The sequence below is a fragment of the Thunnus maccoyii genome, chromosome 21 (genome assembly GCF_910596095.1).
Source record: "Thunnus maccoyii chromosome 21, fThuMac1.1, whole genome shotgun sequence".
NCBI classification, from domain to species: Eukaryota; Metazoa; Chordata; class Actinopteri; order Scombriformes; family Scombridae; genus Thunnus; species Thunnus maccoyii.
The window spans coordinates 15,330,564-15,348,407 of record NC_056553.1 but is presented as its reverse complement, the minus strand read 5'-3'; the positions used below and the strand labels follow the sequence as shown (position 1 = coordinate 15,348,407).

The window sequence follows — 17,844 nt, the reverse complement described above, 5'->3', positions numbered from 1 at the left end:
TGCCCTTCCTGTTCGCCACGCACACACACACACACTGCTGAGATCATCACCACATACACACACACTGCTGAGGAGATCAGCACATACACACACACAACACTTCCACATCAAAAACAATCCGTATCAACATGACTCAGACAAACAGCCCACGCCAATAACGTAACACAGCTAATCCCCACCAAACGAAAACCGCAGCCAAGAGAACACAACTGCCACAACAACAGTGAGACTGAAATTAACTCTCCCCAGACCCACTTTTCTGGCTGCTACATAAAAAAGTTTGGGGCTGGGGCATTAGCCACATGAAGTTGTTTTATTGTTAAGAGTTTCTGTGTATGTGCAGTTACACATCACATCCCTGCAGCTTTGGGCCCGTCTCATGTGAAAGAACATCACATGTTAACATAGGACCCAACACTGGATTATGTCACAGAATAAACACCTTCGACACTGAGAAGAAAGGAATAATACATGTCTGTTTAACACAATGGAGCCATTCAAACACCCACAAAGCTGCGCTGGGCTAGTTACACCATTTCTGGATTTTCCCCTAACAGAAACAAGCTGAGGTCATTAGTTCAGTAGTCTGGGTAACTAGCTTTATTTTAAAAAAACACACATCATCAAGTAGTTTTGAGCTAGTATATAAACTATTCAATATTCTGTGGATGTCTGTACTAATTTATTTGATGAACGCATAACAAATGGTGGCCTAAATTGAAATCTGAGCAGATGCTGTGAAAGGATATGACCTCAGGCCTGAAAGTCGACGGCAGGAGGTTGATCTGTCCCCATTTAGCGCTGCTTTAATAGAGGAGATGGCACTGCAGCCCAAAGGGACTGACCTGCAACGAAGGGCAATATCCTCTGACTGCTTGTGCTCTGAAATCCAATTACGCCAATTTATCGATTGTCATGAATAACCGAGTGACTTTTATCTTGGCACAAAACATTTATTTTTAAGTTGTCTTTCTGTGAGGCTAGCTGTGCGCATCTGTATTTCTACCATCCCTAGACAGGGAGCCAAGAGGATAAATACAGGAGGAAATAGAGGTCAGCTCTGTCCCAGACAGGGCGACATCCTGTGCCACCTTCTTTCAAAAAGATCCTGGCCTCTCAGCGTGACTCTTGCCTCCCCCGTACCTGCCTGCTTGTCACATTCAAGAGAGCTAAAAGAGAAAACAGCAAGAAAACAAAAGAAAGAAGCTGAAGCCTTTGGATGCATGAGACATATTCGAACCACTGTTCATATCTTACTAAATAAATTACCCCCTAAATGGCTATAAATGTGTACTCACTCTTAAAATAAAACTAGCAACAGATGGTTTGATTAACACTAAAAATAATCAAACATTAATGCGATCAATGAGTCTGTGCGTATTCTGAACGCAACATTGTGTTTTGTCAAGTCTTCATTTTAAAAACATTCCCGATTTGACTGATTAATTAAAACTGCTGATGCAAAATATCACCCTCTGACAATTGGGTACAATTGTTGTGGCAGGCTGGGCTGCATTCTTGAGCCAGAAATTACTCCACAAAAAGAGATTACCATGGAGAAAGAATGATATTAAGTGCACACAACTTCACAAATAATTGAGAGTTATCCATGGAGCATTGTTCAGTTTCCAAGTCTTTTTTTTTTTTTGCCTTATTCAACACGCTCACAAGTCGAAATAAAGCAGAGCCTGCTCTTTCAATAGACAGGATGGAGCTGCTACAGCTGCAATTGAAGTGAGTTTTGAAGTAAGCATTACAGGTACAGTAATTGGCCCACCCATACAAGCAGTTAAAAGCAGATTCTTCCTGACACTGAGAGCAAATTAGCCATTAGAGTTACCAATAGCTGGAGCTCCAGCCATCTTCTACACAGACACAGTTGTGGATAGCTATTTCTATCTATAATCATTTCCAAGTCTGTCTCCCATGGGAGTGCTTGTCGTGTTTGTTAAGTAGACCCACGCCTGTGCTCCCCTGAGTTTCCTGCTGTTCCATAATGAGCCTCTCCAGCTGGATGGCCACTGAGATGGAGGAGGCCAGAGGTTGAGCTGCTCACCCTCTTTAATTGGCAGCATCACACTTGTGCCCTTCACTAGTGGAGCAACCAGGGTGCACAAGGAAGTTACTGAAGATTTACATGTACAGTATAGCACTTTCCAAAACAAAGTTACAAATTGCTTCAAAATTACAACCACTGGCAGAACACATTAAACTTATAGGCTGGTAACAAGCACAAAACAAAAGAGAATTGAACCAGGAAAAATATAAACAAGAGAGCATGTCAGTTTGTAAAAGCTTATGGACAAAATTTTCCAAAGTTTAGGGAGAAAAAAAGCACATGTACAGTTTCATTTTTAGCCCAGCCCTTGGGACATCATAGGATAGCAGAAATGTGACGCTTCTAGTGTGTATATCATCGACTGCATATGAAGACAGAAGTCATGACGGCTCCCCAAAAGTGAAGCCAAAACATCTCCTGGCTGGCTGCAGCATAGGTCATAAATCTCGCTCCCTCCATGTGAGTGAATAAGACATGAGCCAAACTAAAATATCAAAGTACATGTCAAATAAATTTTTCCCAAAGATGGTTTCTGTCATTTTAGGTAGTTCTTATTACAATGATGTTTATCCAAGTGCTCATTTTTTTGATAAGTTTGTTTTTAATTAATTATTTGATTATTACGTCATGATTGATAGCTGTGACAGCCACTCTCAAACCTCTGTCAGGCTGCAGGATGAGAGAGGGGGCATGTCCCGTGGGCCGCCATCCCGTGGAAGGACGGGATGACGGCCCGACTCTACTTGCCAGACTCTGGCACCAAATGACATCACACAAGCAAGATGGCAGAGAGGAGATATTTTGGCTTCACTTCTGCATAGCAGTAGGAAGTGGAGATGCGTTGTCCATCTTTATATACAGTCAATGGTGTATATGGACAAAGAATTAACAGGTAGGGACTTCACCATGTCATCTGATAGGTAATTAGGATAATTTTTGAGTTAATTCTAAACCATATAATAATCATAGGTCTAATCACCTGTGTGGGTGCACCAACGGTGTGCAGGACCTTTAATACACTCAAATTGTTACTGTTTGAACAGTCAACAGTTACAGTTATTGTTATATTTGATGTTTAAGACTAAAAATCTCTGCTATCAAACACTTTCAGGACTGGTAAACAGGACCTCTGTTTCATTTTCATTTAATTTGAGAAAATATCTGAGACATCCAGTCTCTCATAGAAGCCAGACAATCATTTATGTTTGCCAAGAGTGCTTTTGTACAGCGGTGTGTCATCAGCATACAAATGAAATTATATATTGAAATGTTGAATTGAAAGCAGTAGCAAGCCCACTGCTGTGCAGTAATATCAGAAATCTCCTAACCAATGGCCACAGAAGATTTTCTGATACTGTACCAAGACTAATAACTGGTTTCTAACAATTTAATCATGCAAAATCAGATTCTATAACACAAAGTTAAGCAAAAACACCTCGCTGAAGCCTGTGTGTACTTGTTAATAAAGTCATGTTGTCATGGCAGAATATGGACCTGCCAATGTTCACATCCTTATTTGATTTGTTGTACAATTTGAAATAACACTAATATACAGCATGACAATAAAAGCTCCCTCACACAATGATAAAAGCATTAAAGTGCAGAGACATCATAAACTAGCTGCAGTTGCCCACATTAAAACTTGAAAATTAAAACTCGAGGTGAACGTGAAAAGTGCAGTGCAGATTGCCCTTAACTGGGCGTATAGCTGAGTGCATTATTTTATTTACATATTTAATACAGTTCAGTATTTATGAGACAGAAGGTAATATCAGTCAAGTATTTCAACATTTCTTATTATTCAGCATGGGGGAAAATTAAAATGGAGCATTTAAAGTGCCAGCTGAGGCTTATAAACTATCCCATGAATCCTTCAGCAGGGTAATTTATAACTTTACAGGGCTGATTTCATTCAAGGAAGAAAAGGAAATGTCAGCCATGCATGGAAGAGAAAACTCCACAGGGAGAGTGCTACCTGCTGAAACACTCAACCACCATCTGCTGTGAGTTTTCATATTCCTATTCATATACTGTATACTGCAACATTTTACATTTCATATGAAAGGCAAATGGGTTTTCTCTGTCTTTATGTTCCCTGGCAGTTTGTGGCAACACCAAAATGCTATTTTGACCTTGACTGTCTGCATTGTACAAAACAGAAGTACACAATCACCAACACACAAAAACTTACTTTAATCAGATGAAGTGGAAAAAAGATTGATGCAAATTAAATTCATGAGACAACAGATGCCACCAGATACTAATAGAGGACATGTCATTGTTCTTAAGATTAAATGCAATAACATTACCTAGTAGTGGGCATTACTTGCTACTACTTCAATTGGAAATGTAGTGAAATGGTGTTATTATATCAGAGAATTTATATTTTTAAACTAGGAGATATATATATATATATATATAAAAAAAACAATCTATTGATTCTGTTAAAGATGGGCTGTAAGAATTTTCTGATAAATAGTATGCATAAATACATTCAGTTTAGTTTGTTTTACTCATGAATAGAGTATAGTTTTTAAAAAAGTATAGTTTTGAAAAATGTGTGTACTCTCATTTTCTGCTACTCCACTACTAATTATTCCACTATATTTACTGTATTTGACAACTATAATTACTAGTTACTTTGCAGATAAAGATTTTACATACAAAACATATGATCATCTTATAAAATATGGTGCATTAATATTGATCAAACCAGTAGTTACAATGGCTCCACAAAAATACAAAAAAACATACAAAGATACAAAATTAAAAAATATTGTATCTGACAATACTTATTTTATGTATGTTTTGCTGATAATACTACTGTTTTTACTTAAAGATCACCTCCAGACATATAAAAATAATCAGATTGTAATGATAATTTGGGTCTAATATGTTTTTTTCCCTCACAAAAAGTATAATTACCTCATTAAAACCTCCATTGAAAAATCAAGAATCAATGAATATGCAAATATTGTTCATTTCAAAGTCCACTCAAAGGAAGGATTTTACTTGAATTTGCACAGTAATGTAATGAACTTTCACTTAGATTGTGTATCTGAATACAGAGAAACACTAGAGCTCAGGAGCCAAGACTTAAATGGGGCTTTCAGGAGGCTCTGTCGGAGGAAACGATGTCTAAGAGTTGAAGCACAAATTACAACAAAAATGAGGGAAAAAGCCATTTTACCAGATGTGTAATTGTGTAACAGATTAGCAATTTTAACTGCTAAAACAAGCAAATTTGACTGCCAGCTTGCATCTAATATCCACTTTGGAAAACTTTGCTTTTAAATCAATGAACAAGTCATAATAACTAATAAGACTACAAATGAAGAGCCTGATTGCTTTTATGAAGAACTGTTGCCTAATGAGTATCTCTCCGCTATTACATCAAGATTAATCCATTTATCTTTTTGCAGTAAACAGCGGTAATAACAGCCTGCGAGGCAGAAATTCTTTTTGATCCATCATGACAGCTTGGTGGGAGAAAATTTTACGGCCCAGTAATTTGGAAATACACCATCTTTGTTTTGAAACTGTTTCTGGGAAAATAAGTTGAATTTGACTTTTAGCAGCACAGACTAACGGCTGCTCTCTGGTTTGTGAAGCAACTTTGTTATGCTCCTCAGAGTACAGCTAAGATGTTTAGTGCTCCAAGTAAAGCAGCCTAATCACTCGTGGCATCCACTCAAGAACATGAAACCACTGAGGATCGCTGTTCAAATCTGAAGAAAGACATCACATTTCCACAACAAAATAGCTGATGCTGGGGGCCTGGTAGGTAGTCAAAGGGACATATTTGTTTTTTACAAAATTATAGGGTACAACCACACTTAAAAACACGGTGAAAAACTAGTTTTGACAACAGAGAAACTGGAGCTTTAACATTAAAACTCCCCCCTCATAGTCCTGCTGAAACAACACAAAGCAGCCACACTGATCTGACCACACATTTGATGGCCAAACCCCAATGGAGGCCTGTCACAACCAAACTGAATCCTTCCCCACTCGAATACAGGCTGTCACAGGGAGAGGAGGGAGGGAGTGAAGGACGGGAGGTGAGGAGGAGGAATGGGCCAGCACTTGTCGCATGTTAAGTAAGAAGCTGTGACACCGGAGCAGAGCCCTGAGGCCCAGCCCAACTGACCCTGACAGACCTGACAGCCCTCAAGCTGAAAACACAATCTTCTTCCTTACAGCAGGCTGTACAGATGGAGACGCTGCAATAAACCATACTACTGTAAAACCTGTGAAGAAATAACTGCAGCTCAAAATGCCGTAGCATAAGCAGCTTTGTTTAAAAACCATGCTTCCATCTTTCAACAGACAGCAACAGACGTCAAGTACAACCTCTGGTAAATAAAAGGGATGTTGTGGATTATATTGTAAAGTATAAATACATTCATAAGTGAAAGGAGTGTCAGGCTGTCTTGCTGAAGCCTTGACTTCAAATGCATAAACATGTCATGATGATTAATGGTTGGTTGGCCAATCCCGTCACTTAAAATGCATAAATTAAATCGTCTGCACGCAATGCTGTCTCTATATCACCAAGGAATGATTTGATTACATTTACCATGACGCATGTGCGTGCAGATGCACTGTTAGTTACTGACCAACATCTGAAAAAAAAAACATCTTTGCAAGCCAAACTGAAATTAAATTTTTTTTTTTTTGCTAATAAATCAATATATAGAGTTTATCCTTTGTGTTTGTTTTGACTTATTTTGTACCTTACATGGTCAAAATTGTAATAACCATTATTTAATTTTCTGCAGTCACAGCACCCCCTAAATCAGTGTTCTCCAGTGAGCGTGAATTTATGGTTCCAGCTGTCAGTGTTGGTACTGGTAATTTGATTGGTGCAATATCTGTGTAGATGAGCACTAAAAATGGTTCTAAAAATATCCTTGAATTCTAATTGCTACAAAGGAAGTTGGGGGCAGACTTTGTCAGCCCTATCTGTGATTTGAGCACTTCTTATACTACTCCATGACCCCATACACTTCTCCATGTTATGATCACAGGGTAACCTACAGAGAGTTGGGGTTACAGGACAGTCTGGTCATTCACCATCACCACAACTGGTGATGAAAGAGAGACAGCTAATGCAAGCTAGACCTCTTCCTATGTAAAATGAGGGATGACAACAGCTCTAAATGTGCAGGAGCTGCTGATGACTCAGTGGGTGTTGAAATAACATGAACGAAAAGTCTTTTTTTGGTCTATTACCGCATACATCTCTGTAATCACATGCACCTTCATCACCTGTCCAGTAGCAGTGATAACACTAACACAGTCTACATGAAGCTAACTTTACAGGTAATGAAAATGTAGCTGAATGTGTCCAAAACCATCAACCAGCAGCACAGGTTAAAAGCACAGAAGCTCCCCTCATACGACTATGAGACACAGAGTGAGAATAAACATTTTTTGTTTGTACCCCAGCACTCCTCATTAACCAGCTGCACTGCCCAAAGCTCAGATGCAAATATGTCCAAAATGCACAAGCTGCAGTATCATTATAATTTATATTTCCTTACATAAAAAGTGAGGAGATTTCACATTTCAGTTTGACAATCAAAAGACGTCAAGCAATAAAATTACTGTGGTTGTAGAAAGGAGACTTAAAGGACCAGTGTGTAAGATTTAGTGGCATTGAGCAGAACAGACTAGTGTATAATCTCCTGAAAATAATAATCGTTGTGTTTTCGTTACCTTATAATGAGCCCTTTATATCTACATAGGGAGCAGGTCCCCTTCCACAGAGGCTGCCATGTTGCACCGCCACGTTTCTACAGTAGCCCTGGTTGGACAAACCAAACAGTGGCTCTAGAGATGACCTTTCGTGACTTTTGCAGCCACCATAGGTTCTCCTACATAGTTGGAAGGGGATATGAGGGGAGGGCTATTCAGTTAGTTGCAATATGCAACTTCACCGCTAGATGTCACTAAATCTTACATACTGGTCCTTTAAACCAGACACTGCCAATAAGTGCATGATAAGTGCCTGTCAGCTGAAACAGCTGCACACACTATATCTGGTCATTTCTGCTCACAGGCGAATGTCAGTTCTCTTTATCAGCTCCTCTCAAATCACCCTGTATGTGTCACCTCAAATGTGTTAAATACAAAAAAAAAAAAAGTGTTAAATACTAGAAAAAAAATGCTGGCAGGGAATTCCGATCTCACCTCAGCCTCTCCTCCTCCTTCTTTCTTAGCTTCATGTCCCGCTGGACCACTTTCAAGACATGCTCAGCCTCGTCATCCGTCAGGCCAGACAGGTCTAGCTTCCGGCCCATCGTTCCTGGCCTCACCACGTCAGGCTGCTGCTGGTCCAAGAGAGGAGGAGGAGAGGCGAGGGCACTGCTGCTCTGGGGGCCGAGGCTGGGATAACCCTGGAGGAAGACAGACAGATGGCGAAATTAAAAATGTGTTTGTGCATTTGTAGAATCAATTCACTCCTTTAGAGCTGAACATCAATGTGCTTGACATTTAACTTGTCACTGTGTCTGAAAAACACTCTTGTACACCTGGTATTCAGTAATTTATGACTTTCATCAACTTGTATTAGCTAAGGAATTACCACATCAATAGGTCTCTGGCACAGTTTATGCTTGTAATGAACAGAAATACAAATGTTGCATTTTCAAAAACAGCTATCCAACAGAAAGATACACTGAAAAGACAGTATCTCAACATGCAATACATGTTTAGTTTTATGACTTGTGAGCAAAATATATTGTGGCGCCAGTTGCTTGCCTGCAGCATGAACCTCTATGTATGAGGAAGCCGAAAAATGGGGTAAGGGGTTTGTTTCCAAACCAGAGTGCAGTGGCTGGAAAGATTTTTCCTTTTACTGTTTCAGGTCATTGCTAATTTGATACTTGAACTAGCCCCTAGGCAGAAATAAACTAAACTTGTTAACCCAAAGAATTTTTTCTGTCCTTGTTCTGATAATGGTCTCTTCTTGCTATTTCAATGCTGTGAAACAGTAACCATCATCTCCAATATGTGATATATACACACACTCAGCTGCCAGTTTATTATAAAAAAAAATCCTACCTCCATGAAGATTATAATGTTGAAACTTTTCACAGAAGTTTTGATTACGTTTTCTGGTCAAACCTAAACAAGGCTAAGTGTTGTACAAAGTATGGAAGCTTTATATGTCAGATCATGGACGTTTCAATAACATCTTTGTATTTATTTGCCCTCTGTGCAATCAGATCTATTTTTTTGCATACAACATGCAAAACAGACAGTGATATAATGTGTTTATGATTATGCGTGGTCAGTGTTTATTCAGTGTATCTTTGACTATCATTTATTTTAGCCATATATGTTAAAGGTTAAGAAAGAGGCCAGGGGTCACATGTTTTCTGAGTCTCCTAGAAGAGAAAACAACACTCCTCAGGAATGTCAGTTTCTGTTGACTTAAAGCTATAATGTATGGAATTGTGTGAAGGACCTTATAGAAAACATATGTGCCTTTGACACCAAATGAATGTATGGCAAGAACTTTGAGTGTTGTTCCAGATGTTGTGGGTGGACTGTATATAAAGGATTACACCCTGTTTCCTTCTGCCTATCATTGCTTACTGTTTTCTGTATGCTGTGACAATGATTAAACCAGGCCTGATATAATAAATATTTAAAGATAGTTACTTTGTGGACCTCAAATTATTCTTTGGATGAGCAGAAATCACCTTCATTAACAACACTCCCACAAGTGTCTACAGTCAACAAAAACAAACACAGTTGCAGCCGCCTGTAACTTTCTTTTTTTATTTCACTGTGGAGTCATTTTGTCTGGTATGTGGCAGAGTGGGTGTGTGTTCTAATGTAAACATACTACCTTACACTAACTAGAGTGCTGTCCTTGTCCAAATAAGATATCCAGCTAAACAGCATATTAGTAAGAAATTAGGCTGTGTAATCTTGTTTCATATCATTTGTAATGTTGACAGTCAACCTTTTATATTCAACACTACACAAGATTACCATTACAGTAAATGGTTTCCAACTTTGAGGCTGAAGATGCGATTTCAGTTTGTAATTGAACCAACTTAAAAACATGTCTGACGCCAAATATATTTGGGGTGAGAAGGACATAAGCAAATTTAGACAGAGGAGGAAGTGAAGAAAGGGTGATGGAGAGGAGAGACCGAGGAACGGCCCATAAAAAAGGAACACAGAGAGATGACAGGAGGAAGGGAGAAGCGGAGAAGGATGGGGAAGTGGACAGAAGGAGAAGGTCCATTAACTACGGTGGCTAAACAAGTAGATGGGAGTGCACAGGCAGCGGAGAGAGCAATGATGACTCAGAAGGCCAGACATTATGTCCGTTCTATTATTGGGCCAATAGCTTCATCGACAGAGTGCCTCTCCTCTCACTCAGGGTATCACTCATTCCTCCAGTTCAGCTCAGGGCCCGTCTCTTGACAGACTGCTGCTCAACTTTACCAGATTTCAAAAATGAAAACAAAAAATTTAGATGCATTTCTTGGTTTTATATAAACCAACCAAGGATTGATGAGTCATTTTTCATCTTTTAAAATTTCCAAGGCTATATTGTGCACCCAATTTGCTACAGTGAAAGTCATCTCTATTTATTCAAATGCATATTTCAATATACTTTCTGGACTATCTGTCTGTTTAAAATTGAAGAAGTGGTTGTCATTTCACAGAAAAAGCTTCAGGGAAGCCAAATGAATATTGTTTTTCAAGCTATTATCTTACTTCATCCTAACAGATTTCTCCATTGGGGACTTTTTATGAGTCATTTGTTTCACTAGGAATATAGAACAATTCCTAACCCACAAGGGCAAACGCAGACACACACACACCGACTAACACTCATATACTCAATCTCACACACACACAAAGTGTGAGAAAGAGCTTTTTGTCACATTCTCAGCTATAGCGGAGAAAAGCTGCAAAATCTCTCAGTCTCAGAAATCTGGTATCACAGTGTAAATACAGATTGTCACAATGCCATTCACAAACTCTCCTCATTCAGTTGCTGTGATAAGAGACCTTGCCCTTTACGTCTGAAAAGGCTCAGTCTGACAGAATCAGACTACATACACAAAATATTAAAATGCACACTGGTCCACATGTGGATGTATATCACCCACACATATTAAACATGTGCTCTCAAAACACAATATGGCTGTCAGGCACCTTCAGTCCTTTGCTTCTTTAACATTAATCACATAATAACTTTATATAAACCTTTCAGTCACATTTTGTTGCTCTAGGTGGGTGGTCCTTCTAGTTTTACCTCCTGTGTTCCTACAAATCACAGGAAATTTGTTTACATATATTGCCTAAGCCTGCATGCTAGCACACCTTCATGTTCAAAGGAAGTGGCATTATGACATCCATTTATATTACACAACGCCTAATGTCCCCTGAGGCCTAAACACTTTATGCATCCAATTTCCATCCCATTGTTGCTGGCAATAATAGTTTGAAGCCTGTTGGTTGTAATCTAAATAATCGTTGCAAAAATATTAGGCTACGCTGACTGAAACGTAACATTCATCTTAAGAAAATAACACTAAACGGGTCTTCGTTCATGTTTCATCTGCCTAACTAAAACTAAAGGAAGGACAAACTTCTAGATAAACAAGATGACTTCTGGTGTTAAAAAGGTACCCTGGCTTCCTAGGAAGCAATACCCTACTGTAAAAAAAAAAAAAAAAAGTTCAATCATGTTTAACCATGTTCAATCATTAGATGGTCAGGTGATCAGTACATATGAAGCTAACTCGCTAAGCTAGCTAGCTTAGCTTAGCATAAAGACAGGTAATGGGGGGGGGGGGGTTATCTCATTGGCTTAATCCGTACAAAAACCAAAGTGTGAAAAGTTGCAGTTTTACAGCAGGTTGTGATTGACAATTTCTTGGCCATGAGCATTGACTAGCTAGCTAGTTTCCGTCTGTTTCCAGTCTTTATGCTAAGCTAAGCTAACTGACTGTGTAGTCTTAGCCTATATTTGGCAGACATGAGAGCAGTATCACCCTTATCATCTAGCTTTGGTCAAGCGAGCAAATAAGCATATTTCCCGCAATGTTGAACAATTCCTTTAAAGTTTTGTACTAATAATATTATTATTAACACAAATATTAAATTAAATCTATTGTCCTAAATACAACTCAAATATCATCTCTAACAATCTTACATGGACAACATTTATTGAAGCAATGGGGGCATGTCTTTTTCACACTTGAAGATGGACCACCTTCAATGTTATTTATCCCCTCAAATTCTTTACTGACAACAGAAAACCAACACAGTCAAAGTTCAGCTAAATTAAACAAAAATTAAGATGTGGTGAATACTTTATGTCTTGAGAGGGACCCACATTCCCAGATTCTCACCATATCAGTCCAGAAACTAAAGTTAGCAGTTAAAAAAAATCAACCTAGCTGCTCTGTAACATATTACAACAACCAATGGCCCGACATATTTGTCTTTAATCCATGTTACTCTCCCACTGTATAGAGGAGATTAATGCGCCATTACCGCATGGCCATTATTGTATAGGCACGAGGGAAGGCAATTATTCAGGCCTTCTTTTTATAGTGAGTGGTGTCAAGGACATGGATGGAGCATCATTCATGTCTGTGAGAGTGTCTGCCTCTGAAGCTTTAGTGACGCAGATACTTGAGGGTACCAACAGCCACTGTACACACAGTAAATGCATTTCCACTTCTGACAATTTCCAATGAGATGCACACAAACATACATGCATGCACAGACACACACACACACAAAAACGTGCACATAATGCCTCAAATCTATGGCTTTCTCTATGGACTGGTGTCACCGCCCAGCAACAACACACCCTTAACAATAGTACAGATTTGCTATCAGTGTGTACACAATGGAGAAGAGGGTGAGCTATTCCAACAGAAAAAGTGACACTGATTGGAGACTGCCTCAGCGGTTCAATGCTTCACCGATTCGCTCTCAGCAAAGATGGGTTGTTGTGGGCTTAACTGAATTCCATCTTGGTGAGCTGATGTAAAAGTGAGCTGCATATCTTTACCTCTCAAAAGGTTTGTGCTGTCTTTTCAGCCAACAGCTATCAGATTGTATGGATCATGTTTCCCAAACAGGCTAAATTTCAGCCACCAGAAGCAGCATTTTGTGTTTTGTTTTGGGTTTTTTTGGCTCAGACAAACTATACTTGTCTTATGCCCAATGCCAACATTTTTAAAATTCTGGCTTTCTGCAATAATTGTGCATTACAACAACAGTATGGTTGAATTTAGGGAACGTTTGTGGCTATGGCAAATAAAACTTGGATAGGGTATGGTTAAGGTTAGGCAACAAAACCACTTTGTTAGACTGAGGAGGGATCATGGTTACACATAGTAAAAAAAAAAAACACACATTAATTGCAGGTCTGCAGTCTCCAGGACTTCAGTTTCCAGTTGCATGAAAGCTATACATGCTACACGCATGCATCCAGCACCCCAGCCCTTCATTTTCTTGTCTCACTAAAAGTTTACACACCCAACACAAACTAACAACTCTATAATCAATACTGTTTCTCAACTTTTCATCCATGCAGTTTTCACATTTACTATAACCTCTGTTTTATTTTAATTTCCTGCATCTGATTGCCGTTGCACCAACTCAGTTTTCTTTAGTGTTTGAGACCATCATATCCTCACAGCTCGATCCAGGATATTCTGGGGATTCAGATGATTTTGATTTACTTTGTGAATTTACAGTCAACTATTGTCAGAACAAAAAAATTATTATAAATTTTTTTTGGCAGCTTATTACCAATTTTAACAACTCTAACCACATGAACCCTTAACATGTAACTTAGTTTAGAAGACAACTAACCTACTGGAAACTGTACATTTGTCTGAGCTGAAAAAGACCCAGAACTGTTTCAAAATATAAAAATAAATTGTGGTCACTAGAGTCACATTTTGACTGGCACCACAATGGAGTGTACCAGTGTACTACTGTCAGATTAGAGGAGCAACATGTTCACACTGACGCTCTCAGCACTGAGAAAGAGAGAGAGAGAGAGAGAATGGCTTCAGATAGAAAATAGGTCACACTGATGCATCTCTCAGGAAATTGGTGGAGGAAACTGTCTTTTCCCCAAAGGACACGCCATGTGCATCAATCACCTATATCTTTAATGAAAATATGTACCCACTGATACTAAATAATCCCAAATACACTCAAACAAACATAAAACACCCCGTCCTACAGCATGCTGCAGAGCACTTGGCTCTGCTGCTGTCTGTCACCTCAGAGAGTCAGCAGAGGATGGGCGAGCTGAGGACAAGGCCCTGTTGGAGTGCTAAAAGGGCAGGTGCAGCCAAGCGCTAAATGAACTGCTTGTTTTAGACACTCTCCTTCGGACCGGCGTTTCGTCACAGCCAGAGGGAAGGAGATTGACAACAACTTCACTGACATGACTATTTGAATTGAGGGTGAATACAGTGAACTGACTTTGCAGATCTGCATTTTACTAGCTATTTGTGGTATGAATGGGGAATCGGTGTCCTACACTGTGCTTGAAAATATGTGAGAAGAGCTCACTGTGAATTTTTCAAAAACCAAACTCTCTTTGTGTGTGTGTGTGACGTGTGTGATCTTCTTGCGTGCACATGAAAGCTGAAACACAAGTTGACAAAGTCTTTTTGCAACCCAGGATATGACCACTATCTGTCAACTTGACCACAAGTCATTAAAAAGATGTACCAAGAATTTTGGATCATGAGACCGTACGAAAGCTTTTAGTTGAGGGCACATATACTGGATAATGTCCAACTGCTCCAACATCTAACTTTGAAGTAAGGAACTCAGCACATAGTGTGGACAAGCCTGTCAGTAGTCATAAATTTATAGTTCGTCAGTGGTTACAAACACTCAGCATAAGCATCTGCAAATGAGTCATGGTATGTATCACTTTTTACTGTGGTACAAACCCCATTACCATTACTGCTTAGCAAAACAAACCCACTATAATTGCAGTGGATGGGGAGAGCTATTGAAGAAAAAATAATGTTAAGTAATGTCTTGGAAATAGTAAAGGTCATTAATGAACTGTATGACATAATGGACAATCAGTGGTCTGTGGATGTGGTCCTACACCTTGTTTTGACACAGGGAACATACGCTATACTGTCGTAGAGAGTTAAAAGGCGGTTAAGATTACGTCACTGAGTAGATAAAAGTAATCAATTAAATTTCCTGAAAATGAAACTTGACATTTTGACAAAACTTAGGGCTGTAACTAATTTTTTTGGTCTATTAAATGTCAGAAAACAATGAAAAATGTTGATCACCATTTCCCAAAACCCAAAAAGCAACCAAAAATGTCTTGTTTTGTCTCGACCAACAGTCCACAACCCAAAGATATTCAGTTTACTGTCACAAAGGACAAAAGAAACCAGAAAATATTCACATTTAAGAGGTTGTAACCAGAGGATTCTAGCATTTTTTCTTAAAAAAATTACTCAAAACAATTAATTGATTATCAAAGTAGTTGACAATTTTCTGTCGATCGACAAGCAACTAACTGACTAATCATTGCAGCTCTAGACAAAATGCAGCTGCCTTGTTTCAGGGTCTTGGTATTTGTTCTTACTTTGCCGTCTTTGTGAAGCACTTTGAAAGTGGATTTTGAAAATTGCTCTATAAGAGATTCTATAAAGAAAAAATCTATAAAGATCATTATTATTATTATCATTATTATCAACACACTGTCATGACTGACTTCATTCACTGGAATAAAACTAAGCCATCATTAATGTTATTAGTAACACCTGTGCATTTCCTATTATGACAAGTCAAAATGTCTGTTGTGAAAATTAGGCTGTTGTTATTTTGTATTATGGTTTTCTAAATATGGCCAATGTAGGTAGGACATAACAGCTCCAAAGAACTACATCCCAGCACCTGATCTTTTTTCCAAGTCACTACTGTGTACCAGAATATTTTAAATAAACTATTAGACTGCGGGCGCATTAAAATCCTCACTAGAGGCTCAGTTCGAAGAGCCCTTGATCATTTGTCACCGTTTGACATCTACCTGCTGTGTCATATCCATCACTACCTGACCAATTACCACTCTATACAGAGCAAGAAAGGAGGCTGGTAAGGTGAGAATACTGCAGCTGATCTGTGAAGACACACACACATGTTTTTTTTGACCTGAAGATGCTAATTGAATCTGCCTCTGAGTCATTGTGCATGTGACAAAGAGTTGAACTACTGTAACACAAACACTAAGAATGGGTTTGTAATTCTGGGTGAGTGATCTCCATTTTCCTTGAATGAGTTGCTCAGAATAGCACACTGATTCATCCGGTGTGTGGCTGAATGTATTGCTGGTGTCTCCCTAAAAAGCTTCCCAACATGACCCAGTATCATTGTCAACAGGTGACAGTTTTCACCACAAAACCAAACACCAGAAATAAACTGCACTGAACCTATAATATAGTTCACTTGCCTCCACAACCCACTCAGGGCAGCTGCCAAATAAGGATTTTCAGCTTGCATTCCTTTGGGTTAAAGGTTTTTCTGCAACCACAGACCTGAAACTAAACATGACTTTATCTTAATAGCTTCTGCTAATTAAACCAAAACGTGTCCTATTCAAAAAAAGATGAGTCACATTCTGCACCTCCTGAACCCGCTTGAAGTCTTCTTTCCAGCACTCTGAGGCAGCTTCACCTGATTATTTTCACCCCACTCTCCCGCAAAGATGCCGCATTTTCATTTTAAAAGCATTCATTGCACACACACACACGCACACACACGCACACACACACACACTGCCACGTTAGCTGTGACTGCATGATAACATCTGTGTGAAATCCTGCGGTGACAAATGTCAGCTTTAGCACCTTTATGGGCAGTGAATCAGGCTGCTTGCTTGCAGCAAACGGCTCTGAAAAGGTGATAAATTTGAAAAAAATAATAAAAAATAAAACATTACAGAAACGTGCATTTTCTTATCAAGGTATGCAAGCATGCACCGAGCTTTTGCAGCTAAAGCAAACACCTGACATCCAGGCTCATGTTTCAATCTTCATTAATTCCTGCCCATTTTAATAAGCTAACATTCACCTATTCGCTCTTAGTGCAGTGAGTTGATGTGGAGAATCACTTACACAGGATCAGTGGGTGCCGGATGACCGCCAGTTACAATCTCTTTCACGTTATCCCAGATAATGACAAAAAAAAGGACGCGGAGGGATGCTCCTCTGCGAGTGTAAACTTCCGCGACACCTGTCTGTCTCCCGGATACTTTTGGCTTTCCAGCCCCTTTGGCTAGTCGGCTTATTATTTTCCCCCAAAGCAGCAGACGCAGGCACCGCTGAATGGGTGATCACGAGGTTTGTATTACACGGAGGGAGGAGGAGGAAGGAGTGCGCACGGCGAGCGAGGTGAGGGATTGGCACTCAACCTGGATTCGAGCTGTATTCATGGTGACACTCGGCGGTTTAATACTTGGGGATGGAGCGATACAAGGAATCTTAAAGGGTGGAAATCACAAATAGTTGAGTCTATTTCTGTCTGATCTGACACCTCACCCCCAAACCCCCCACCCTCCAGCCCCCGCAGTGTTGGCTGGCTGGCTGGCTGCTCCATTCACAAAGCCAGTCACAGTGTAATTAATCTGAGAGAGAGAGATGAAAACATCCCAATTAATCCAGCATCTACAGCATCTTTCACTTGTCTCTATCCACTATTCCTCTGTATTGCCATTTTTAAAAGATTTGTTTTAAGAT

General features: G+C 39.4%; 1 protein-coding gene across 6 annotated transcripts in view; it reads right to left on the bottom strand.

Moving 5' to 3' along the window:
* The window catches only part of myripb (myosin VIIA and Rab interacting protein b), a 115,611-nt gene extending 98,069 nt beyond the window's left edge, over positions 1-17,542 (bottom strand). For 3 of the 6 annotated variants that reach the window (XM_042399439.1, XM_042399443.1, XM_042399444.1), the window contains exons 1-2: positions 17,224-17,541; positions 8,255-8,460 (exon numbers count right to left, since the gene is read on the bottom strand). In XM_042399439.1, the coding sequence (XP_042255373.1) occupies positions 8,255-8,364 (110 nt within the window). In that variant the 5' untranslated portion in view covers positions 8,365-8,460; positions 17,224-17,541. Of the gene's footprint in view, positions 1-8,254; positions 8,461-16,733; positions 16,821-17,223 lie in introns of those variants that run through there. The other 3 variants (XM_042399442.1, XM_042399445.1, XM_042399440.1) reach the window with 2 other exon arrangements.
* Between the last annotated feature and the right edge of the window lie 302 nt (positions 17,543-17,844).